Raw genomic sequence first — 26,702 nt, forward strand, 5'->3', positions numbered from 1 at the left:
TGCATTGTATTTGATATCCGGTACCTTATTGTACTTATTTTTCCCAACAATCAATCTAACAATTTTGATGCCTTTGGACTTAGCAAACCTCTTTGAGACAATTTGTTAATTATAGATATGAGCAAAACCTAAAAATGCAAAATTGATGGAGTTTTTTCAATATCGTGGTTTTACTCCGACTTTCCAACTTTGGTAAGGACATTATTTTCAACTATATTGCCAATAATGAAAAATATTGTCAAATATTTTATCCTGTTAAAACTTAATAAAAAATTTGTTTAAACACTTTACTATGAAAGAGTATTAAAATTTTAGCAAAAGTTTATTTTAGTTCAATGTATTTTTATTACGAAACGATGATAAAATTTAAACTTTTTAACACAAATTACATAAGCTCGATATTCACCTTAAATTCCCATAGATAATCTACCACCCCATTGATAATAATAAAAACCCTTTAAACAAATTTACAAAGACCTACTTCACAGTTTTTTTTTTCTCTCACAATTACACACACCACAGTCAAAATATCACAGCATCATCAACAAAGTATCTCACCGCAGTGCTAGAGTCTTTTCACGAAAAATTAATCACAAATGAACAACCGCATGATTTGGCGAGTGAGAAGGGAAGTCCATACCTAAAACCATGATGCACATCCCAAAAAAAAAAAACCTACAAAAAAACCATAAGCAACGAGCATCCGCCCAAGTATCCATTCACATCCTCTATTTCCATGCTGTGCCAGAGAGCCAACACCAAACGATATTTCCCCCCAAAAAACCTCTTCGTCACATAATAACATTGCACGAAGACTCTTCATCTTCGTTTTCTCATCGTCGGTCGGTCGTCGCCGTCATTTATGTGGATTGTATGGGAGATATACCTCCTATATCTGAACCTAACCTAACCTAACTGGAAACGCCATCAAACCACAGTAGGGCGTCCCAGGTGAAAATATCACAAAACAAATTTACAATTGTGAAAAACGCCAGCATGACAAAACGACCGAACATCGAAACATTCACGTTAATCTCTGTCCAAGTCCAAGTAGTGAATGCGCCTGGGTTGTTTGTTGTTGTTGTTATTGTAGGTAGTGTATCTAGGCACAGTGTTGTGCCTACAATGTTTTGTTGTTGTTGTTGTTTTTGTTGCTTTTATTGTTACTGTTGCAAAAGATTGTGTGGTGGCGGCGAACTGCAAAATAACACCGGTAAATACACGCTGTAGACACACGGCTATCATCTCTCCGTCTCACCTTGAAAAGACTCAACGATCACGATTTTCGGTAAAATATCCTCCGAATTTTTTTTTTTCTTATTTTCCATTTTTTTTTGTTGGGGGAGTGCAACAACGTGCTGAGTCTTCAGCATCCCCCCGGTTTACACGATAACGATGACGACGCCATCTGGGCTCTACGTGATGCCTGGTGTAAAATAGCCAAAATGCTGCTCGAGACTCATATACCTACTCTAGGTAACGATCTCCGACCGTGTTTCATTCCTCGCAAGACCATATGTCACACACATACCAATTGCGCGCGAAAATTACCTTATACCTGTCCCGCAAAGTGAACAAGTCCCGTATAGAGATCGGACGGGTATAAGTCCCGTAGTAGATATTGTTGCACGGTTTCTTAACCTCAATTGAGTTTCCGTGATCCTGTCTCTTTTTTTTTTTTTGTTTTTCTTTTTTTTTTTTTGCGAATTCGATTGTTTTTGTGTCATTTGCTTCGATTAGCAGAAACACTGCGTCAAACAACTTACTCACTTTACATGATTAGCGATACGAATTCACCTGTCAACGCGCGGCGGCGCTACAGTCGCTCCGCGTTGGCCAATCAATTAATCTAATTTAAAAGAAATCGGTCTTTTATTGCACATTACGCTCAGGCGTGTTGATTTAATCATCATCGGTTGAGCGTCAACAACGGCGGCGTTGATGGCGACAACAGCGACAGGAGTATAGTAGTTAGATACACGAAAGAAACCAGATTCCACTACGACGACGCTGGAGACACCAACTCAATTATCATCTCATCATCTTGGCCACCACAATCACCCAGACTGAGGCTCACACTGCACGGAGCATCTCACCACTTCTCACCAGTCAGTAGTCAGGTATAGTCACCCATCATCGAACGCGGGCACTATGATCACCCAATGGGGAGAACGGGCCTAGTGCAAATTAATCTCCGATAAGTTGTGTGTCGCCAATGACCACGTCGCATACGAAATTAGTGCGAGGAGGAGGATCGGGCAGCGCACTTCAACGACGACGACGATAACAAAACACAGAGAGACGAACGGGTCGGGTATACGCACATCAAATGCACAAGCTCTCTATGCTAGCGATTACGACGATTGCCAGCTTAAACTCAGTACGAGTATACATGGCTGGCTAGACTTGAAGCGAGTTTTTAATAATAAATGCCGGACAAATAGTCGTGATATCTCGCCAATCACTCGCAGATCGCGTACTGAGTGATTTATAAATGCTCGCTTGTTGTCGTACATAGTAATGGATTCCAGGCTTGTTTTTTCGTCTTTCTTGTGTCCAACCCCTTTGGATGGACTAATTTCCAATCACTTAGAGATCAATTTGTGTGACTGTGGAGCCCACCATCGCATCCATGACGATGACCGGTACCCAATGTCGCTGCGGTATAACCGCATGATGGTGCCGGGCCGGTCTTCTGCTAGAATACTGATGGCTTTTGGACAAACAAAAGCCGGATTAGCTCTTTACAGATTGTCGCTGTCGATCGATTCGCCGATCCGATCAGATCGGAAGATCACCGCACCAGTAGCAAAAGTTGAACGCCAGAACTAGTATATCTCTTCATAATCCAATAACAACAACTGTATCTTTGTATCTTTTGATCTCTTCCCCGGGTAATAGTCCGCGCCATTTAACAACAAAAAAAAAGTTACAAATCGATTTTATAAAAGCTGAATAAATGAATAATAAGCGATCAATTTTTCTTGAATAAATTGCGGTAGCCGCAGCTAAACAACAACCAAACAACGATCTTCGTAAGGTTCCTATAATACATATAGCTTAGTAGCAGCAGCGCCCCAGATGGTGGTATTGCGTATACCGGGAGAGGCAGTGCACAAAACCACGAAGATTTATCCGAATCGATAAAGTGGCCTTTAAAATGGGCTACAACCAGCTCAAGACTGCAAAACTTTATACTATACTTCTGCGTGTGCCATACATATCCCACTCTCTTCTCTCTTCACCTCTCATTTTCTTTTCATTGCTACCGGAGAGTCAGAGTCGGAAAAACCTTGCATTTAGCGTTGGTCAGCTATTAGGCCTCAATGGGAAATTAATAATCGGTATTAATAATAAATTTATGAGCAACACTCGGCTGGCGCAACGATGTCAGGTGCGGTTGTAGAACAAGAGTGCGGTTGGCACAAGGGTGAACGACCATAAGGCGCCGCATTGCAATTGTCGAACACAAAACACGCGTACGACTAAGTGGCGAACGGGGAAAAAAAATCATGCAGCTCGGAGTTATTGTCTTTGATGGCGCGCGAGAGTATTGAAGAGAGTTGCTGCTTACTAGTCGACCACGGCGACGGACGGTACCATTTATAACGTGACATGTCGACGTATTATTATCAGTCCAAAGACGACTGACTCTATACCGTCCTGGTGGCGGCGAAGTTTACCTATTTCCGTGTAATAAGTGTAAAAGTACTGGATAGGTTCTCAAATGGCTCCATGTTCAAACTGTGGGATTCGCACAATCTAGAGGGTCTTCGATCGAAAAGATGGAGCGTTATTTGCGGTTATCTGGTTAATAGAATCAAGTTGAGTTTGGCGGGTTTGCTCTTTCTGAATGTTAATTTTTTAAGTTGTCAAACAGCGCGATTGATGTTCTAGGCATTGAAAAATTCTCGTTTGTATAATCAAAAGGTTTTGTGAAGAGAAAATGTAAGATTAAATGGTTTAAGAACTTATCATAGATTCTACTGAATATGGTATTGAAGGTAACATATTTAAAAATTCCAGCAACTGGACAGATGTTTCGCGTACAAATTGGAAAACTTTGAAATTATCTGTATGATCTTTATGGTACAGATAGGATATGGAAGCCTGTCAAAATAATATAATATGTCAATAAAAACATATTGCTGAAAACTTAAAATCAGCTGTTTTTCCAATCATTTCATACGAGTATTTCAATTCTATTGGAGTGGTTCTAGAATTTTTTTTAGAAAGAACGCATTTGGCAATAACTTTTCTCATTTCATTCGAAATTAACATAAAAACAGATGAGTTCGATAACGAAACTTCTCCTCTTTACCGGCGAGTTCAGTACGAATATAGACCTTGCGAAATCGAATATCAATCTAATTAAAAATCGGCACTTTTTATGCCTTTTCATGGTAGATGGGCTTACGGTGACTACTGCTACGAAGCTTAGACCTATGCGACCGCGAAATTTGTTTTTGTAGAAGGGCCTCCCATGATCGACAGAAGTGAAGTAGGCTGTTGAGACCAGCACCATAAGGCGGATACAATCCTTTGTGTATTTGAATCTCAATCAACAACCTTCTCCAGCCAGCTATATCTTTTGCTAGCTGATTCCAGTTTCGTACTTTTCATGGAAGATAGGTTTCATTAATTTTGGTCCTTAAATAAAATTGTATTACTCTAAAAACATCTCTTATTCTGTGCTATTCCTGGACGGACAGGTATGACAAAAATCTTATGTGTCGATAATTTTCAATGGATTAAGCAATTCAGATCATTATTCACCTTTATTCGATGCTGGTGCTCAACCAAGGAAGAAACTATAACACTTATAACCAGGGCCCGGATTTGTATGCCCTTTAAAACACGAAACATGCGCCTAATATATGCGCTTAAAATTACTAAATATGCCATCAAAAATTGGATTTGGTCTTAAAAAACTTGTATAGGTACATGGAAAATGATGAAAGTCCACAGACGTTAGTGGAGCATTTATTAAAGAGTTAATCTCATTAATAAAATATTGACTATCCAAGCACTCTTCATTTTCATTAAGGGTATAACATGGTAGATAAATTCTTCATTTTTATGTATCCTTCGTTTTTTTTTAAGAACATTTTCTATTTTTTTACAAATAGACTGATCCATTGAAGACTCTACTGCATTTATTTTCGAAATTGCTTCCACCATCAAACTTACTTGTTTATTAAGCGAGTTCCAACCCTCTAGTTTTACTAAAGTCTCACTGAGGGCCAGTTGTACAAATATTTAATCCGTGGATCAGCGACTTTTATCTTCTGAAATCGGTTGAAGGTTCATATATGTTTAAATAGCCACATTCATACTTGAACCGAAGTTGACCCGCAGCTTATCCGCCAAAATCGGCGAGTTCAATTCCTGAACCACAGCTGATCCACGTTTGTACAACTGGCACTGAGAAACCCATAGTTTGAACTTATGAAAGTCAGCTGGAATTGTGTATTTTTTTCCAGATGAAGATAGAGATATTTTTTTTTCGGAGAAATTAGTTTTAGGTCCTTAAAGTTTATTTTTCTGAAAATATGCTCGAAAAATATGCATTTATTGTGAAAATATGGTCATTAAGCCAGAATATGCATTTATACCAAAATATGCAAAAATATGCGCTAACGATTGAATGCCACTTTAAAGTAAATCTCTTGATTCGAAAAACTATCTGATTCATGGGCGGATCCAAGGGGGGGGGGGCACGGGGGCACGTGCCCCCCCCCCCAGAACTTAAAGTTCATACTTAAAGGAAATCAAACTATAAGAGTTTTAAAAATATATGAATAATAACAGAAAGAACTTGAGTGAAACTCTTGTCTATTTCTGGCTGAAAATGCGAATTTTGTTGATTGTTGCATTCCTTTCCCATGAATAGCTCCACCTCACAAATAAATAAACGGCTATTTGTTGGGTACACACGAATTTTTTTTTTTTTCGATTTAAAAAAAAGTGAATTTTCAAAGTGATTTTGGTGAAAAATTTTGATATGGACATCGAATGACATTGAATGATATAAAAAAAATAATTGTATATGCAACTCTATTTTTTCATACAGAGGGGTCAAAAAATGTGCACTTTTTTCATTGTTTTTTTTTCAACATTAGTGTTTTTAAAATAGCGGAACACGTCACAAAATTGCATAAACTATATATTATAGAACTGCTGGATATGTAGAACAAACTTGCATTTCAGAAGTTTGCCCAAGTTTGCACCCCGAAAATAAAGACCCCTTGAAAAAAAAAACTCCTCAAAAGCGACCCTTACTTATAGATTTTTATAAATATTATTTTATTGAGAAAATTTCTCCAGGGATACCTCTAAAAATATGTAAAAAAATAGTGTTCCAAATTTCAAAAAAATCGGTGCAGTAGTTTTGAAGTTATGAGGAGCACCGGCGTTGAAAACATTAGTTGTGGGGATAACGATTTAAAGTTTTGAACTCTGGACTAAAAGACTAAAACGTTCCTAAGGGAAGTATTAAAATACTCATAACTTGGTCAATTTGGCTCCAAGAGACCTACAATTTGAACACAATATTCTTGAGGTATAAAACAATTTAACCCCTTGTAGCCCCATGTGACATTTCTGTAACAAACCGAAAAAGATTGCATAAAAGCTCTACAAACTATTTTTTTTTTCTTTTGAAGCTTCTAATATTATAATCTTTAAGTATTGCTTTATCGAAATAGTACTTCAAATTTCTAATAAATAGCACCAATAGTTTTTAATTGACAGTTAATGTTGAAAGTTGGGCTTTTTTTGAAAATAAGCAAATTTGTGTAAAAACTACGAAATTCAGAAAATAAATAGTTTTTGTTAGTAAACCCCACGGGGTTTTATTTTTGGATTTTAGAAAAGTGCCTAAAAATTAATATTAGATAGTTTTTTGCTTGAATTTTTGCATTTTTATATAAAAATAAATTATTTAAACTTTTTTTTTACTCCCAAAATATCGAAATAACTAAGTAAATAATGACTTTATTGAATTTAAAAAAAATACGTGTTTTATTAAAGATAAAGGCCAATCGATTGACTTATTAATTTTTAAATTTACGACCTTGGGTTACAAAAGGTTAATGCAAATAAAAAAAAACAAAACTGGGTTTCCCGGCAAAAAAGTATGATTCAGTTTTTTTTGTTATTCTTAGGAACTTTAATATTTATTAGAATGAAGTCTTTAGTATTTGACTAAAAACTACTAGGTCATTAACTAATGGTATAATTATGTCCATAATATTGCAAAATTTTATACAAAATCAATTAAAAAACGTAAACATTATTTTTTCAAAATTTCATCTTTAAAACTTAATTTCTCAAAAACTATTTGGTGAAACAACTTAAGTCAAAAAATTAAATAAAGAATTGTACGTGCATTATCTGATTTTTTATATTTTTTTTCTTCCGGCTAATCCAGGAGTAAGAGGGTTAGCACTTAAGTGGCTTTTACTGTAACAAGAAAATGAAAATTTTTCCTTCCGAATAACTTTTTGGTCATTTGGTACCTATTTGATGTGGGTAATGTGCCTAAATATTTTTGGCCAGGTTTTAGACCACTGTGGGTCGTTAAAATTTTCTGCTTGTTAGTCAGTCGTATGGTACTTCACTTTATTTCTAACTGTTATTGCTGTTTTTTTTGCCAATCCGTCCCTTGTGCCCCCCCCAGAAAAAAATCCTGGATCCGCCCCTGATCTGATTCATTTGTTTCTAACGCCGTCCAAAAAAAAATATGCATATGCGTAAAAATCCGGGCCCTGCTTATAACCTTTTTTAACAATTTACCGATTACCACGCATTTTGAGACGTCCCTCATTCACACATTCTTATAGAAAGACAAGTCACAAGACTCACTGTTACCTCAAATAATAACTGCAAACATTTATTGATGAAGAGGAAACCATTCCACACTGATTCCCGAAGACGTTGATTAAAATTTGCGACACTTTTTCTTCGATGATCTCTTCGATATTTTTAGTCTCCACTACTTTATCAAAAGATCCAACCAGTCTAATATAGACCAAGTATTGCTCTAAGTTTGTAAGTCCTTTAACCTTATTTTGGACACAGGTTAAGTATCAATTTTAGTTTGGCAAAGCTGACATTAATATTATGGAATCTTTCAATTCGAAATGGTAATATTTTTTAGCTTCATGAAGCAATTTTGTGCTACCAAGCCGTGTAGGTACTTTACTAAAAAGTAAAGATTATAAAATATCAAATTGAAGGAAGGAAGTTTTTTCTCTTTTAAAGATTAAGTATCTACCTACCAACGGCAACGACTTTTATTCTTGATCAGATCATTTTGTTAAATCTTTTTTAGTTTTTTTTTTTTAATGAAACTAATTAGCTCAACAGTAAAAAGAGCAGAAAGACTAAAAAAAGGAACCAACAATGAATATATTTAGGTCAAAATATTGATGCAAAATTTCCTAATTGATGTTTTAAGTAGCACTAATTGATTTAGACCACCACATCATAATAATAATTATAACTGTTGATTAAATAATATATTGAAAATAATACTCCATTCGAAGAAACTAAATAATACACACAGCATAAATATCGATTGAAGATCATTAAAAAAAAGAATGATTAATTGCAAATTTTTGACAGAAAATAAAAATGCGAACTATAAGAACCGGATAGAGTATAGAAATATTGACGTATGATAAATATTGTGGTCTTTTATTAACCCAAAGCCAAAATGCTAATCTTTCATTTTATTTTAATTAAAAAAAAAAAACAAAAACAAAAACAAAATAACTTAAAAAAACTGTTAAAAATAATGATGCAGTGTTGGTTTCGCCCGAAATTTTCATTAGCATAGATCGGTTTTTTGTTTTTGTTTTTTTTTTTTTGCATTTTAGCCGCATCAATAATAATCGCTATTGTGACACGTTTAAGAATGAAGATAATTATTCTTGATTATAGGTTTTACTATTTCTTGGAAAACCCCCAAAAACTCAGAATTTTTGTGTAAGACTATTAAAAGAGAAAATTCCAGCTATTTATTGAACGAAACCTTTCACTTTTACGAGTATGGGTTGCAAAAACTCTTCTTAGTTAGTTTTTAAATAAGCATTTTCTGGTTGTTCACGCAAAAATTGTTTGGACAGACGTGCTTAATGTAAGATACGCCAGAGAAGAGAGAAGAGAAGGTGACCAAGAAAAAAGTTGTGAAATATGGAAACAGACGTTTGATAACATATTTTTTTGTAGCGATTCGAGTTCCTTAAAATCCAGTGAACGTTTGGTCTAGAAACTGAAGTTTCAGCTAACAGTGTGGAATAATGTAGGTTAGGTACGTATTCGTATATGCATATGCTGGGAAGGGAGCAGCTGGAAAAATATGCATTTTGACCACAGTTCTGCAATCATGAATATAAATTATACATACCAGGGAATGATTTGGGTTAAAAAGATCCGAATTCTTAATCCTAAGCGGGTTGACATGTTTTGGAAATAAGTAGGTTTTCAATTTAATGAAGCGCGTAAATGCGATATGCAAAAACAAATTCTAATAGTGATCCCTTAAGTGCAAACAATTTTGTTTCAGTAAAAATAATATAGGGCCTTTTGAGGGAAAAATAAGAACATGTTTTTATGTGCAAAATAATTTAAGTAAAAACTAAGTTGAAATACTAAAATCCGACTACTGCAAAATCAAGCTCTTAAAATTATGAAATAAAAAAAGTCAGATCTGAAACTGTTAGTATGTGATTTAAATTTGATTACCTTGGTCATATGCAGAAATTAAATTCAACAGCATACCTTGTGTTTTTCGCACAAGACTAAGTAACTATCAATATTGGTTTTGACAGCTCACATTTCATCCAAGTCTGTTATCAACTTTTATCTGAACCCTCTAAAAACATACAAATAATTTGAATCGTTTATTTCAGAAACAGCATAAGTCCATTTTTCCCAAAAAGTTTTTTTTTTGGAGATTTCTCATTTATGTATAGTTATTCATCTTCTGGAAAAAAATTAAGTATGTCAGACCCCCCCAAATACGAAAACTGAAAGAAAAGGGTTCAAAATATATGGAAATATTTCACCCGGTGACAACATTTTTGACTGCTAAATACTTGACTTTTTAACAGTTTTAAGTTATTTTGGCAGCAATCTTGACACGCACACCCTTTTGTTATACATCTTTAAAAAAAGGTAAGAAATTACTCTATCTATATCTATTTAATTCATTAAAATTGAACTCAGGGTTCAAAAGTTATAGCCAGATTTCCTCGCGGTGGCAACGTGTTTTACTCTTGAATATATGACATTTTACCAGTTTTTAATTATTTTGCCAGCCATCCTGACACGCAAGCTTAAAAATTATACATCAATGAAGAGGTAAAGATTTAATCTATCTACTGCTATTTTATTCATTAAAATCAGAAGCAGGGTTCAAAAGCTATAGCTAAATGAAAACAAAAGTTTTACCAACGTTTTGAGCAGAAACGACATAAGTCCAGCTACTTTAAAGGCTTAAAAACCCGCTAAGACTTGAAAAAAGGTTTATATGTTAAAGGTTTTTAAATTTGTCTTTAGCTAGATTATAACTCGGCATACTCTAAATTTGAAGTGTTGTGGAGTTTTAACATAAAAAACAGTTTTTTGTTGCTCCTGAAAAGTTAGTGCTCATGGACTTATGCTGTTTCTGAAATAAACGATTCATTTGTGTTACGAACTATTAGTTTGTTTGCTATAACTGACCTTAAAATTGTAAATATGAGAGAAAAAAATATACCCAAAATTTAACTTTGCGGCGAATTGATTATTCCGTCTTGGCCTTGAACTCTTTGATTTTATTACCGTTGCAAATAATGTAAAGAATCACTTTAAGCATTTTGCTCTTTATTTAGAGATATCGTGCTAAAGATTTTTAGCTACGATTTTGGTATCGGCATAATCTAGGTATTCATTTAAAATTGTGACAGTCACAAATTTCTATGCCAGAGGTACATATATAATATCTCATCGAGGAAATCCCCCAAAACAAAGCGACTATGAATTAATTAACTAATCAGAATGTGGCCACCATCAAGTGCGTTGACCTCCAATCTACGCGAGTGTATCTTTTTGACAGTCAGTCGGTCGGCAAAATATAGGCGCCTTCTCTTACCATAGATGCCAGCAGTAAGCCATCGGCAAAATGCCTTTCACATATTATCTATAAACGTGCGAGTCATTGGTTTTACGGGACATATATAGTAAACAAAGTTGGCCAATCAATCGCAATCGGCCAGCGAGTTAGCGCGCTAACTCTGGAAAGGTTCTGTCCGGGTCAACAGTCTGGCGTCTTGTTTGTTGCTGCGGTTGCTTTTTTTTTGTATTTGCAACAACTTTGTTTGATATACGGTGCACACAAAAATGCGTGCCACCTGGTAGTGCTTTGTCGAACTGTCAATCATTGTGTGTGATGGAAATTCAGCTTGAAACTCACTTGTCTTTCTTCTTCTGCTAGCAAGTTGGCTGTATGCGCAGTCCCTGCCGGCTGATGCTGCTTAAAGATACTCCGCTGCTGTCACTTCTTCGACTTCTGTCAGGTAATGCACTACAAACGAATTGGGCAACTTTCATTCTGGCAAAGTGATGTGTGTGTTTGCTGGACCAGTCCATCAAGCTTCCAGAGACTTTGCAGATTTTATAAATAGGTGGAGTTGGATAAGAGTGCGAGATAGAAGGAGAGAGTACCGACGGCAGCGCCGCCGCCTGCCAAATATACTGAACTGCAAGATTCAACATCAGTGCAGCAGCAACAGTCGCGGCATTTCTCATTTAAACATTGCTTTGGCATGTTACCACTGACAGGTTTGGAATTCGTTGTTGATCTGTTTATGTCCAACGGGTGTGCTATTAATAATAAAATAGCGAAAATACTTGGCCAATGCGCATGTTCCCTTCAGCTCTCAACTCTCAAGAGTGTGGTTGGCTTGACTTGGATTGAGATTTGTTTTTTTATTTATATATAAAAAACCAGACTCAAAAACCGCTTCAAGTTTATCACCAAGGAATGTGATTAGGACCGCAACCAAATAAGCACAAACGCAGTTTACTGTGTGAACGACAAACACCCGTTGAAGGAGAAACCCGTTCGCATCCATTATCCCATCGGGAATTCAAATTTACTGCCTGACTTTGCGTTACCGCAATTGGGTGGCAGTGGCAACAGACTTGCGCCAACTTCCATTTCAGCCAAACCAATCTTTTGGTGAATTAAATTTGATTTATCATGAAGCGCGCACAACAAGTGAAAAAGAGTCGCATACTTATCAGTAGTTGTTATTATTGAAAAGGAGAAAAGTTACTTGTTGTTGAAAATAACTGACAGTTGAAAGTGTCAAACTTATGGGTTGGCTACAGTATAAACTCACGGTGGTACTCACCTCCTTGGCTGGCAGAGGGTCTGGTCCAAGTCCATTCTGTAAAAAGAAGGAAGAAGAAGATGTTTGGTTTAAGATTTTATTCAGTTTTTTTTTTTTTTTGGGGTGTAAGTTAAGTGTTCACTGTTTAGTGTGTAAAAAGGTGTCATATTTCGGTAAATTAAGATAACATTTGTAAATTGTAAATAGTGACAACTTTTTCATCACGTTAATTCTAGGAATCTTCTGGTACCGTATGGGTAGAAATTGATTTTATCAAATGCTAAGCGAAATTGTTTAATTAAAGAATTCAATGAAAGATTGATATCAACTGTGGAATGTGGAAATGTTACATCTTCAGTAATGTTTTCCACAAAAACGCTGTGAAATCGCCAATAGTATTAAACAATCTGATAGATTCTATAAGAATCCAATTAAAAAAATGATGCAATGAGTGAAAATTGAAGAAGAAAAATAATAAAATATGTACCTAAACAAATTAATTTGTTTAGAATTGATAATTTTATTTTCTTCCACACCAAATATCCAAATATGTATCATAAAATTTGCAACCAAAAAACATAAAGTGTATATTTGTGATGTATATTGATGCGCTAAATCCGAATTTACACAAAATTTAAAAAAAAAATGCAAGTTATCTTTCATTTTATTCTAAAAATTTTTTTTTAAACTATATATTATTAAAAAAGTTAAAATTTTTATAAATTTGTTTAAAAATTGATTAAACGTGTTGTTTGTTTTAAAATATATCTATACCAAAAACGTGCTGGGAAAGTTAATGTTACTTAATTGTTTTATTGCAAAAATTAATGCGACCAGAAAATATGTTTTCCAACGAAAATAACAAAATAAACAACTTAATTTCCACATGCCTCCAAAAACTTGTACCTTCTCTTAAAGAGCGGGCATTTTGTCATTTATCGAATTACAAAACGCTCCACTTAAACTTAATAAATTCATTTAAGATTTTGCTAATAATATGTTATTTTTGATCAAACCTTGGAGAAAATAATGTTAATTTTAAAATTGATTGTCGGGCACTTAACTAATATAGCTTTTTTTTGGATTCGTTGAGCAGCTAATTATAATGCTTAACCCTATTTTTATTCTAACTTTTGAAATCATTTTCTTGTAATTGCTTATTTAACTTTATTAAAAAAAACATTGTTTCTCGAAAAAACACCCTTCCATTCATAGGCTTATTTTGTTTTTGGCCTCATGACAAATAAAACGCTTATACTTAAGTTTGTCATCGTATTACACGAAATATTAGGTTTTCTTGGGACCTAATAATAATTTTTTGTTTAATGAAAAAAAAAACACCCTTTCATCTCTGATATTCTTATAGGCACTTCACATTTTTGGTTCTTAACTCAAATGTAACATCTATGGCAAAATTCAGATTTAAAAAAAAGTTAATTTGGGTTCTAATTCTATGCCACCTATTTTTTTAAGAAGGATTATACATACTTACATACATACATATCCCAAAAATACATCAGTTTCACCTACTATGTAGAATATTTGTATAAACTACTTAGATTTTGCATGATAAATTTTTACCAGTTTTCATTGGATGACATTTTTGTTACCATTATTTTTTTTTACTTGCGATATAGGTAATATATATCACGTTATGCATTCGTACAAAAAAAAAAAAAGTTGAGATAACATTTTTCCATGATATTACGATGGTAGAGAATGCCAAAAAAGTGGGTAAGTCCGTCTGTCTGTCTGTCTGTATAAGGACCTATAGCCTAAACGGATGAACCGATTGACTTCAAACTTGGTATGTAGCATTTTTTGGAGACTCTCCAGAGGGGTATTTGAAATATTATTTTGGACCAAAAATAACGGTACTTGTCATATACCGATTTGAGTAAAGTTGAAATTGCTAAAAAACGGCTCCAACGATTTTGTTTAAAAAATTCAGATGTAAGTTTTAAGACAAGGTCTATCTTTTAATGAAAAAAATATTTTTTTGAAAATCATTATTAACGGTACCTGCCATTGAATCGTTTTTTAAAATCTGATATTATCCGAAACGGCTTATTCGATTCCAACAAAAAAAATTGTGAAGAAACAATTATATGTATAACTCAAATGTAAGCCAAAAATAAAACTTCGAAAAAAATAATTTTTGGATTTTTAAAAAAATTTTTAATATTTTTTTTTTTGATTTCTACAAAATGGCATACCAATTTTATTTTAAAACTTTTTTTCCAAAAAATTATTTATAAAAAATTAGTTTTTTAAAAAACGGCTATAACGATTTTGAAATTTTTTTTTCTAAAAATCCATCTTAATATATCAATCAAAACTGCATACTTGTTTTGGAGGGCAATTTGGTTTTAGATATTATTTAAAAAAAAAAAAAAAATTTTATGTTTTTTTTTTGCACCTATACTATATACATTAGAGTGACCGCAACTCCCATAGAAAAAAATTTTTGTCGAATTTTTTTCGGGGGAACCCCATAAAATGTTCCGCCTTTGCAGATTTTTAGATAGCCAAAATTTCAGCTCGATTGGATAAGTCTAAATGGTGCCGACACTCGCTCAAAGTATCAAAAATCTCTGTTTTTTCACTGTTTTTCGAAGAAAATTAGCTCTAGCTCCCAAACAGATGGGGTTATTTTCACTTTTTATATATTAAATGAAAGGTAGTGCTTATTACACATAATTCAGATTCAAAATTTGTTTAGTTTTACAAAAAAAAAAAATATTGTCATCAATTTAAATTTTCAGTACTTACCTCAAAAAGAGCTGAAGTGCAAACTCGATTTAAAATAAAACTTTCTATGTTATAGATTGATGTTACCTATCTAATTGAAATGCTTCTCGTATTATATATAATAATATATAATAATTTTATCAATTATAGAAGCACAGAGTAAAATTGACTGAAAAAAAAACAAAACAAAAAGGGCACCCAGTGGGGGTTGAACCTGCTATAGGTCGTTTCAAATCAAAAGTCCCATGGAAAATTGAGCAAAAATAAAAAAAACTCATTCGCTTACTGGAAGGAAGCATTTATGAGACAGCTGAACTTTTTCTAAAATTACGATAAAATAATGAAGAACAGTTCTTGATATCCTTATTTTAATTAATTGATCCGTCTGTGAGATTCACTGGGTTAGCCTCAGAAAGCGGAGGCAAGTCTCCCGGGCTTGCATCACTCCATATCCGCGGGCAATACAAAAAAACATACAATTATTTAATTATTTATCATTTGAAGACAGTTGGGATAACTTTGCCGAAGATATTGTTATAGGACTAGGTGAAGATGGTACAGAAATGTCCATTTTATATGATAGCAATTCATAACTTAAAATTCTATTCACATCTTTTCATTTGTATAATTGGGCAGTAAATATCTTATTTTTATTTTTCAATTATTTTGGAGTCGTCACCATAGAAATCATTAATAAACAAATTCAGATTTTTCGTTTGTTTATTTTTTTCTCTAGCATTTCTTTCATTCAAAAAAGCATGATTTGTTGTTATTTTTGAGTTGATTTGTCGCAATGAGCCAATAAAATTGAGTTTTTTGTTTATTTGTTCTCAATTTTATTGGAAGGGAGAAATAAAACTCTGAGTCAGGACTTTTGATTTGAAACGACCTATATGCCTGGATTGATAGGCGAGCGCTTTAACATCGGGCTAACTCAATGTTGACAATTGTCGTGACAAACTAAAACAAATCTTAAGATATTCAACGAAGTGTTATGGAATTTTCAGGATTTAAGCTTTTAATAGAAAAAAAATTAAATTTTAGAGAAATAATTTTTCTGTTTATTTACGTTTTTTTTTATAGAAACAAAATAAAATGCAGTTGTAAAATACATATTTGTTGTTTTTTTTATGAAGTTTAAGCTTCACGAGTCGTTTCGTTGGTAGTTCAATAATTTTATTAAGATAAACTCTCGCTTTTTGCTAATTTTCCTTTGTATATAAAATAAATTAACTTAAAATAAAATGTGAGTATTAATTCTGTTGCGTTTTTGTTTTAAGATTAAAAGAAGTTTTAAGAATTGTTAGTGTTTTCCAGATATATTTTGTGTTCGTTGATATGGCATTGGCAGCAAACACCCGAGAAAAAATTTTTCTTGTAGGCTATCCGTCTCATCAAATTACAGGGTGTAAATTACCCTCAAATCGTCAAGTTTTGTCAACACTATTTTTTAATTTGCGAATTGTAAAATTAAATTTAAAGGAATCTGCAAGACTTGTCATTCGAGAGGTACTTATTTTTTGGGAAAAAGCCAAAAGCCAGAATTCAAACAAAATATGAAAAAGATGCCATTGTTAAATTAGAAAAACTTTACAATGAGTGGAGAAATCACCAACGAAATAAAAACAAAACGCTTGAAAGCACCAAAAATAAAATAAAAGAATTTGCGTTGAAAATGGACGATCTCTTTGATATAGCACATCGAGATGCCTTGACCTTCACTTCCAGTTTAGCTCTCAATCGCGACGGACGTTTTTATTTTCTTTGCCTCAATCTAAATTTATTATAATGATCTGTACTATCTGTAATAAAGCGGAGCCTATCGAATCTTTTTCGTGTGCAATCTGCAATTCATTAACGCATTTAAGTTGTGCGAAAATTAAAAAGTCTGATTATAATATCATTAAATCTAAAATTAACTTTTTTATAAAGTGCGATAAGTGCTCCATAATTGAGCTATCGAACTGTATTAAAAACATTGACAATTTCATTGCGGGAATAACATTGAACTTAAATTGTTTAAAAAATGAATTCCCTAATTTGTTTACTTTAACTAATAATAATAACAATAATAAAAATGCAGAAGGTGTAGTGACGCGAAGCCAAAAAGAAAAGGTCAATGAACCTACGGTCAATGCTTATAAAAAAATCTCTTCTATGAAATCACAAAAGAACAAACAAATTGAAACAAATCTCTCATCAGTGGGACAAATCAATTTACATTGCCCATCGCAAAACTTACTTTCTTTCTCTCCACCTCCCCCTTTACCCACCCATTCGTCTAGTCACTCAAGTGATTCTATCATTTCTTCACTCCCAACCACAACATATACTTCTGTGCTAACCCCTTCCACACCGTTGCCTGCCGTGTGCCCTCTTTTACTGTCTACAAGCATAGATAATACTAAGAGTATGCAAGTGCAAGATATTAGCAAACCGGTTTTGTGCATCGATGCTGCTTCTTCACATATTGTTATTAAAAACAATAACAACGCTGATGATATTTCTGCTGCATCGGGAATGGGACAAGATTACACAATTGGGTTGAACTCTTTTGCAAATAGAGTTGATGAGGTCACTATTAATGGGACAACAGAAATGATACCACCAAATCATATTGATGACGTCGTGGATGTTGAGAACAATAATGCTGCTGCTGTTGCTGGTGCTGTTGCTGCTATCGTCGTCGACGAGAAAAGTGAATCTTCAACAATTGCTGCAAATAAGTGTGAAGGAGATAATGCTAATTTAACCGTCAATAATTCTACTATGTTTACTCCAATTCCTTTTCCTATTTCTAATGAAAGTGGGAAAATAAATAATCCTAAAAAAAATGTAAACAATGCTTCTAATCGCAATGCAAATCGTAGAACCAAATCGACACAAAATCAACATCGTGAACTTACTGGAACTGGCTCAAGTTCTCTTAACGCTTTAATTCCTGCTAAGTGGCTACATGTTTCAAAGTTTCATTCAAATACTCTTCCAGAGGAGTTAGTAAACCATATAGCTTCTCAAACTAAATTACCTACTGATTTGTTCAAGTGCTATAAACTGGTTAAAAAAGATATTCCTGAGCATGATATAAAATTTGTTAATTTTAAACTAAGTGTTCCTGGTGACTGTTTTGATAATTTATTGAGTGACCCCACTTTATGGCCTAGTTCTGTAAAAGTTAAAGAATTCATTAACAGGCCAAAAAACGAAAGTGTTCGCCAGTCACCCAACCTTACTTAACTTTAACTGGCGCTATCAACAATCCAAATGTTCAAGATTCAACAACTCATTCAAGTGTTCCAGTTAATGCTGCTGTGTCTTCTTTAAACATCATACCAAGTAAAATTATTTCTTTTTATTATCAAAATGTAGGAGGCATTAGAACTAAGTTAGATAATTTATACATCATTTTTGCATCTTGTGAATATGATATTATAATGTTGACAGAAACCTGGTTGACACCTAATCAATTAACATCTGAAATATTTGATTGTAATAATTATAATGTTTTTAGAAAAGATAGATGTAATTTATTAACAGGTATGGAAAAAGGTGGAGGAGTTTTGATTGCCATACGTTCTAATTTATCATGTAAACAAGTTGATATCAACAATTTTGAATCAAATTTTGACATTGATCAATTAATTATAAAGCTTTTATGTGATATTAATATAGAAATATTTATTATGTTAAGTTACATTCCACCTAGAAGTTCTCTTGAGGTGTATAGTATACATTTTAATAATTGTAAACATATCTTAGAAAATTTTAATAATTTACAACATGTTATATGTATTGGTGATTTCAATCAAGGAAATATTAATTGGATCCCAGATCCAGATGAGAAATATTTAGTTCCATATAATGTTAATTCAGAAATTGAAGAATTTTTTATTGATTTTTTCAGTCAATTTAATTTAATTCAAATAAACTCTTTTGAAAATGATAATTTAAGATTGCTTGACTTGATTTTTGTGGATAAAGAATTTGCTATTTACGTTGAAAAATCTGACCTGCCAATTGTTAAAAATTCAGTGCACCATGTAGCATTAGAAGGCAAATTTCATTTTTATGATTTTATTAAAAAAAATAATATTAGTAATACTTATGTTCCAAACTTCAGTAAAGCGAACTTTGATGCAATGAATGATTATTTTTTTAACTTTCCTTGGGATTCTTTTCTATTAAACAGTGATAGACAGTTAGAAACTGCTAATAAAAATCTACTGACAGCTATCAAAGATGCAATACATCGATTCGTTCCAAGCAAAAGAGTTATATCGAGCTCTAATCCTATTTGGTACAATAAAAGACTGATTAATCTTAAAAATAAAAAAAATAAAGCTTTTAAATTACATAAAAGAAATATTGAAAGTTTTGAATTACGTGCTAAATATCAAACTATTCAACGAGAATTTGACATTTTGAACAAATTTCTTTACAACTCGTACATGTTTACTATTGAATCTAATGTAAAAAATAATAGTAAATCTTTTTGGAACTTTATCAATTCTAAACGCAAGACTACTGGTTATCCTAGCTGTATGAGATTCCAAGATACCATTACTAGTGATGTTCATTCAATATGCAACTTATTTGCAAGATATTTTGAGTCTGTTTATTCTTCAGATATATCATCTAATCAAGAATTACCAAGTGTTTCAAAAGTTTTTGACATAGGGTCTATGGTCTTGGATGTTTCCGAAGTGGAAGAAGCACTTTCTAAACTTGATGGGAGTAAAAATGGGGGGCCTGATGGTATTCCTCCTATAGTTTTAGTCAAATGTGGCGCTTCACTCGCTAAACCACTAACTGACATTTTCAATGCTTCACTATCTGAAGGAAAATTTTTGGATTGTTGGAAAATATCTTTTTTAACTCCAATTTTTAAGTCCGGATCTAAGGAGGACATTACTAATTATCGACCAATTTCCAAGATTTCAGCCATGCCTAAACTATTTGAAAAAATTGTTTATAATAGGTTGTCTTTCCAATTAAGAAGTTACATATCTGAATATCAGCATGGCTTTGTTTCAGGAAGGTCAACCACTACAAATCTGTCATTAATGACAAATTACATCATTAATAATTTTGAAAATCATATACAAACAGATATAATATTTACAGATTTTGCAAAAGCATTTGATCGTGTTAATCACAGGGTGCTTCTACATAAATTGTCTTTGCTTGGATTTCACTCTAATCTTCTGAGTTGGTTGAAATCTTACCTCTCTAATAGGTTGCAAATCGTAAAAATTGAAAGCTGCCAATCTGAAAATATATGTGTCCCCTCTGGCGTCCCACAAGGTAGTCATTTGGGTCCACTACTGTTTCTTTTATTTATAAATGACATTCCTTTAATGTTTAAATCCTCACCGTGTCTATTATTTGCGGATGACCTCAAGTTATATCGTAGAATAAAGTGTTTTTCCGATTGTCAGTTACTTCTTGAAGATGTACTTAAACTCACAGAATGGTGTCAGCGTAATTTGCTTCATCTCAATGTTTCTAAATGCCAGGTTATGTCGTGTTTCAGACACACAACCCCCATTTTGTTTAATTATGAACTTAATCATGTAATTCTTGAGCGAGTTGAGCGTAAAAAAGATCTTGGTGTCATTTTAGATGTGAAACTTTCATTTTTACCACATATAGATTATATGGTTAATAAGGGTAACCAAATGCTTGGATTCTTGAAGAGAAATACAAGAGAATTCAAAGATCCTTATGCACTCAAGTCACTTTTCAACTCTCTAGTTAGATCTATTTTGGAATTCTCTAGTATAGTTTGGAATCCATTTTATAGAAACTCTTGTAATAGAATTGAAAAAGTTCAGCGAAACTTTACAAGATATTTAATTTACAAATTAAATTGGCAAATAGAAATGCCAACTTACAATACTAGATGCTTATTATTTGACATAAAAACTCTAGAAAGTCGTCGTACTTGCTTCTCTGTTATGTTTGTCAGAGATATTTTAACCTATCACATTAAATGTCCCCACTTATTAAATTTTATTCACTTTCGTGTTCCTCAAAGAAATGTCCGGGAATCAAATCTGTTTTATGAATATTTCCATAGAACAAATTATGGCCTAAACGAGCCAATTTCTCGTTGCATCAGGGAAACTAATGCTGTATGTTTAAGGATCGATATTTTTAGAAGTTGTTCAAGAGATACTTTCAAACTATATGTCTTAAGCATAATCAATTAGTAATTTAATAATTTGTTAATTACTTTTATGAAATTTTTTTTTTTACATACCTAAATAATTGTTATTTATTTTTATAATTAAATTTTACTATTGTTGTTTTAGTTTTTAGTCTAAAAAGAGTACTTTATCTCTGTTTGATGAATAAATAAATAAATAAATAATTACTGAAAAAAAACGCAGAATTGAAGAATTCAGATTTGATATTGGTAAGCTTTAGTATTATTATCATTTTAATTAGATCTTTGCTAATGTTGACTGATTTTAAAAGATACTGAAGATGACGCGGAAACACAGGGGACGGAGGAGGAAGCTCAAGAAGAAGTATATAGCCAGAATTCTGCGGATTGGGATAGAATGGATGTTTCTCTATCTCAGGCAACCTCTGGGCCATCGGGTAGCAGGAAAATGAGATGGAAGCGTAGTTGCGTAGTTGGATTCAGAACACCAGGAGCCACTCATCATGCTAGGTGGATGGCCAAAGCTATTTATAGCTTAAAAATATTCATGTTTCGAAGCCAGTTTAAAATGAGTAACGAGGAACGTAACGCTCTCGGTGATATCTGCGTTTTCATCGTAAAAATTTACTGCAAGGCTTGGTTTAATGCCCCAAGAGCTTATCTGGCTCCTAAACAAGATCTTGATCTTTTGCGTGATTTCATTGAATACCGCAAGATAGACAAAGACATTTCAGAGAAGGCTCTTGCTAAATTCTCAAACCATTTATGGTATTTGAGTTCAGAGCTGGTAGGTCTGGCGTTCTTTGACCCAACTTTACCAGATGGCGAAAAATCAGAAATGGCCAACATAATTTTAAAAAACAGAGAAACAGAAACCAACAGAATAGTAAATCCAAAGCTACATCCACATGAAATTGAACAATTTGTCACAGCAGGGTTAAAAAATATTGTGAACAAAGAAACATTGAACTTTTTCGGCCGATTGAAAATAGACACAAGTTTTCTCAAAGAACCTCCAAATCTTTGGCCCGAAAACCCCCATTTTAAAGAAGGCTTTAAGAAAGTGAAAACACTTAAAGTCTTAAATGACATGGCAGAAAGAGGAGTCAAGTTAATAACCGATTTTAATTATCTTTTAACTAAAGATGAGGAACAAAAACAATATGTACTTCAGGTAGTCAGTGAGTGCCGAAAATTATATCCTGATGCTTCCAAAACTACTTTAAGTAAGTCACTTGATTAAATTTTTTAGTATTTACTTCAATAATTATGTATAAGAAATTTAACACGATGTTAAGTATTTTGTTTTTTAGAAATCTGTTAAATGTTTCGATTTTTTTTTTAAATAAAACAGTAAAAAAAGTTTCATTTTAAATCGAGTTTGCACTTCAGCTCTTTTTGAGGTAGGTACTGAAAATTTAAATTGATGACAATATTTTTTTTTTTTTGTAAAACTAAACAAATTTTGAATCTGAATTATGTGTAATAACACTACCTTTCATTTAATATATAAAAAGTGAAAATAACCCCATCTGTTTGGGAGCTAGAGCTAATTTTCTTCGAAAAACAGTGAAAAAACAGAGATTTTTGATACTTTGAGCGAGTGTCGGCACCATTTAGACTTATCCAATCGAGCTTAAATTTTGGCTATCTAAAAATCTGCAAAGGCGGAACATTTTATGGGGTTCCCCCGACCAAATTTCGAAAATCGATTTCTTGCGGACACTCTAATATACATAGTACCTACATTTCCCAAATTTCTTTATAAAAAGTAGGTATTAAAAATTTAAGTAACTTGAACTCTAAGAGCAAGTTCGTGCTATCCAGTCGTGCATTTTATTTCTACTAGTTCTGAGTTCATCTTTTTTTTTATTTTTAAGGAGTAATTATTATAGGGACAGAACGTTTTTCTTACTTTTAAATAACAGCATTTAAATTTTGATTTACATCTTTGTGATTTAATTATTACATCCTTAACGTGAGAATTTCAAAAGACAAAATTTGGGGACTTAACCCTTTATTTTCTGGAGCAGTATCTACAAAGCGTCAAATCTTATTGGTATAAAATGTTCAAAATCTTAAGGTGAATATTTTTTGCTAACAACTGTTTTACATCTCAAGTATTGAAATAAATCGATTTGAAATAGGTATAGGGAAAAGCAAATAGATACGCTAAAAATTGCATTTTTAGGTCTTCGACAACAAAGAACAAACAATGAAATGCAAACAAATTGCTATTAACAAATTTTGTATGTCAAAACCCAATTTGAAGGTTCGTAATCCTTAAATTTGTCAATTTTTGAGTATCTGAATTGGAAGTTTATAGAATTTTTTCAGTTGGTTTTTATAACTTTTTTCCTTTTTTAAATAGTTTTTTATTCAACTGTCTTTCCTTTTAGAGAAAAGCTGAATAACTTATTTTATTCAACTAAGAAGAAGTTTTTTTTTCTGTAAACAATAACCAAACAACAATAAAACAAGACAAAAAACAAATGTAGTACAATGGAATTCACTTTCATGTCCTTCAGATAAATTAATTGACACTTCTCTGGAGAGTTTATCAACAACAAATAAATAAAAAAAAATAAATAAACAAACATAATCGGAAATTATATACAAAAACCAAATCCGAAAATTTAGCGCACTTCGAGAATATACAAGACCCCTAGAGACCACGTAGTCGCGTTCCAGTTTCAATTTCAGTTTTGGTGGTTTTTATCGCCTTCAATAATTTTAAGCAGCCAATAAATGAGATTCATGCTGTGATCCTAAAAACGGATTCAAAAAGTCGACCTAACCAAATTCGGATAGCTGGAACACAGCACTTGTCGTGCTACGAATTGGGCTTCATTGGCAGCAAAAGCATAGTGATGGCGGTGGCGACGGTGGTGGTGGTGACGACAATGACGATGGAGGGCGATGCGGTTGCGCGTTGTGTGTGGTTGGTGCCTAGTACCACATTGTATTACCTATTGTTTTATATGCGAGCACATTGAAAGGTGCCAATAAAGAGTACGTTATAAAGAAAAAAAAGGTACTCCAACTCAGATCCCGGGACAATAACTATCCGTTTTCCTAAATCACCTGCGGGCCCCCAGACTCCTTTATAGGTCCATCGGTTTGCAGACTCCAATTTTAATTGTTTACTTAAGTTCGATTCGTATGTTTAATTTTTTTTTTTGTTCGATTTTGGTTTGTTACCGCTTTTCGGCTGTCAAGCAAGCCGCACCACCACACTGCTGCCACAACAAAGGCCAAACTTCGTGTGTGTCACAGGTGGTTGATGGCGGCATATTATTAAACTGTCAGCGACACAGTAGCAGCTGATGTGGCTGATGTTGATAGTGATGCTTTTATTGGACTCACGCTTATTAGCATCACTGTGACACCAATTAAAATTCGTTTATCACGATCAAGTTGCGGATTGAAAATCCGGTCTACTTTATACTACTATTCGGTATTGGTCGTCGTATTACCGACTTGTGTTTATTTTCGCATTCTGTTACGTTTTTTGATTGTGGTTGGTTAAAATGAGAATGTCTCTTTATATGGAATTGTTTTGTCCTTCTGACCGAAATAATGAAGAAATATTTTGTAATGATTGTGTTTTTTTTTTTTGTTTTTATTTTGTTGGTGATCAATCAATCAATCAGGCAATCAAAATTGATATAGTCCTTTGGCTTTATTTATTTTCGCAGAAGCAATTAAATAAATAAATTTGGTTAACTTTTTGGCCTTAATGAAGTATTGTTTAAGAACTTCAGCTTTTAATGCATTAATAAGTCTTGCGTGGTAAAATGAAATATCTTGCTTATAACAAACATAGACGGCTTATATTACATAGTTAAACAAAAGTTCAAGCCGGGTGTCATCGACGTACTTTATATACATACATATGTAGGTACATTTCATGGAAGCATTTGAAAAGTTGTAGCAAAGAAGAACTAAAGAAGTTAAGGAAAAAAAAACTGTTGGCTTTCAGAAAAAGACATTTAAGTGCCAATCAGTCAAGTAGAAAGTCTTAAGGGCTATGTCGAAAAATACATACTCAAAACGTCGTTTTTTATTGTTTTTTTTTTTTTTTTGTACCGATTAATGAAAAATGGTTGATTTGAAATCTTCACGCTTTTAGACAAAAAGTCAATAAAAATATCGGCTTTTGTCGACAAAAACATTTTTGCCGACGCTAAAGGAGAAATCGATGAATAGGTTGTCACTTTCGAAGATCTTCCGTAATTTTAATATTTGGTCGATGGTGGATTTCAAATTGTTGACGTAGGGCTTCGGAAGGTCACATAATATGGCAGAGAGTATCTTATAAGCGATGTAGTTGCCCCAGCAAAAAAGAAATTCCGCCGAACCACCACCGGCGCACGACTTTAAGAGCCGAACATTCACCGCTTCGCAGCCGCACACTGATAAAAAATTTCTATTCCGCCGCACAAACTCCGAACCACAGCCGCACTAGTTCAAAAATGACCATTCCGCCGCACCAGCGCCACCGCTCCCTTAATTAAAAATTTCAATTCTGCTGCACAACCCACCACCGCACCAAGACCAAAAATTTCTACTCCGCCGTATCAGCCTTGACTAGATTCTCGTACCTATACAAATGTTTAAAAAGTCTTCGAAGTTTTTACATTACAACAAACTAACGAAGAAAAAAATAACAAAAATAATAAAAAATTATTAAAATTATTTTTATTTTAAGTGGAGTGATTGAATATAATTCAATATAAGTTCAAGTGACCTCAACTCCAAAAATGTATAAAGCGTTTCGCCCAGGTACGACAGTGGGCTCATCAGTTAGATCTGTCGTACCCTTACTAAGACGCCTTATTTTGGTCGATGTTTACCGACACTATATAAAACTCACAGCATGAATATACTGTGAATTATAATATTCTAAGGGAATTTGTTTAAATTCAGACACTTAGAAAATGTATGCCCGTGGTCAGGCTTATATAATAACGAAGAAAAAAATAACAAAAATAATAAAAATAATAAGGGTACGACAGATCTAACTGATGAGCCCACTGTCGTACCTGGGCGAAACGCTTTATACATTTTTGGAGTTGAGGTCACTTGAACTTATATTGAATTACAACAAACTGCCAGTTCGTACAAACATGACTTGGTAGTTGAGTGATTCAGGTGCTGGATTGATAACGCAAACAGCTCTGAACACGAGGTTCAAATCTTATTCTCATCGCATAGTTTTTTTTTTTACTTTTCCGTCAAACAGCCGGCACTGCGGTGATGGTGCGACTGTGGTGCGGCAGCAAAGAAATGATATTTTGTTCTCTAAAAATTCAGTTTGTTTTTGCCAACCACAAAAGTATTTTGTGAAGTCTGTTTATTCTTACTTTCTATTACAAATGTACCAACATTTTATTAGG

At 33.3% G+C, this 26,702-nt stretch overlaps 1 protein-coding gene across 2 annotated transcripts in view; it reads right to left on the minus strand.

Annotated features, from left to right (window-relative positions):
- Positions 1 to 26,702, minus strand: part of LOC129920107 (Krueppel-like factor 6) — a 190,464-nt gene that overhangs the window by 140,080 nt on the left and 23,682 nt on the right. The window contains exon 2 of one of the 2 annotated variants that reach the window (XM_056001305.1): positions 12,405 to 12,440. The exons of the other annotated variant lie outside the window; for it this stretch is intronic. Within the exon in view, the coding sequence (XP_055857280.1) occupies positions 12,405 to 12,440 (36 nt within the window). The remainder of the gene's footprint in view (positions 1 to 12,404; positions 12,441 to 26,702) is intronic. 2 annotated transcript variants of the gene reach the window in all.

The sequence above is a fragment of the Episyrphus balteatus genome, chromosome 4 (assembly GCF_945859705.1).
Source record: "Episyrphus balteatus chromosome 4, idEpiBalt1.1, whole genome shotgun sequence".
Taxonomy (NCBI): Eukaryota; Metazoa; Arthropoda; class Insecta; order Diptera; family Syrphidae; genus Episyrphus; species Episyrphus balteatus.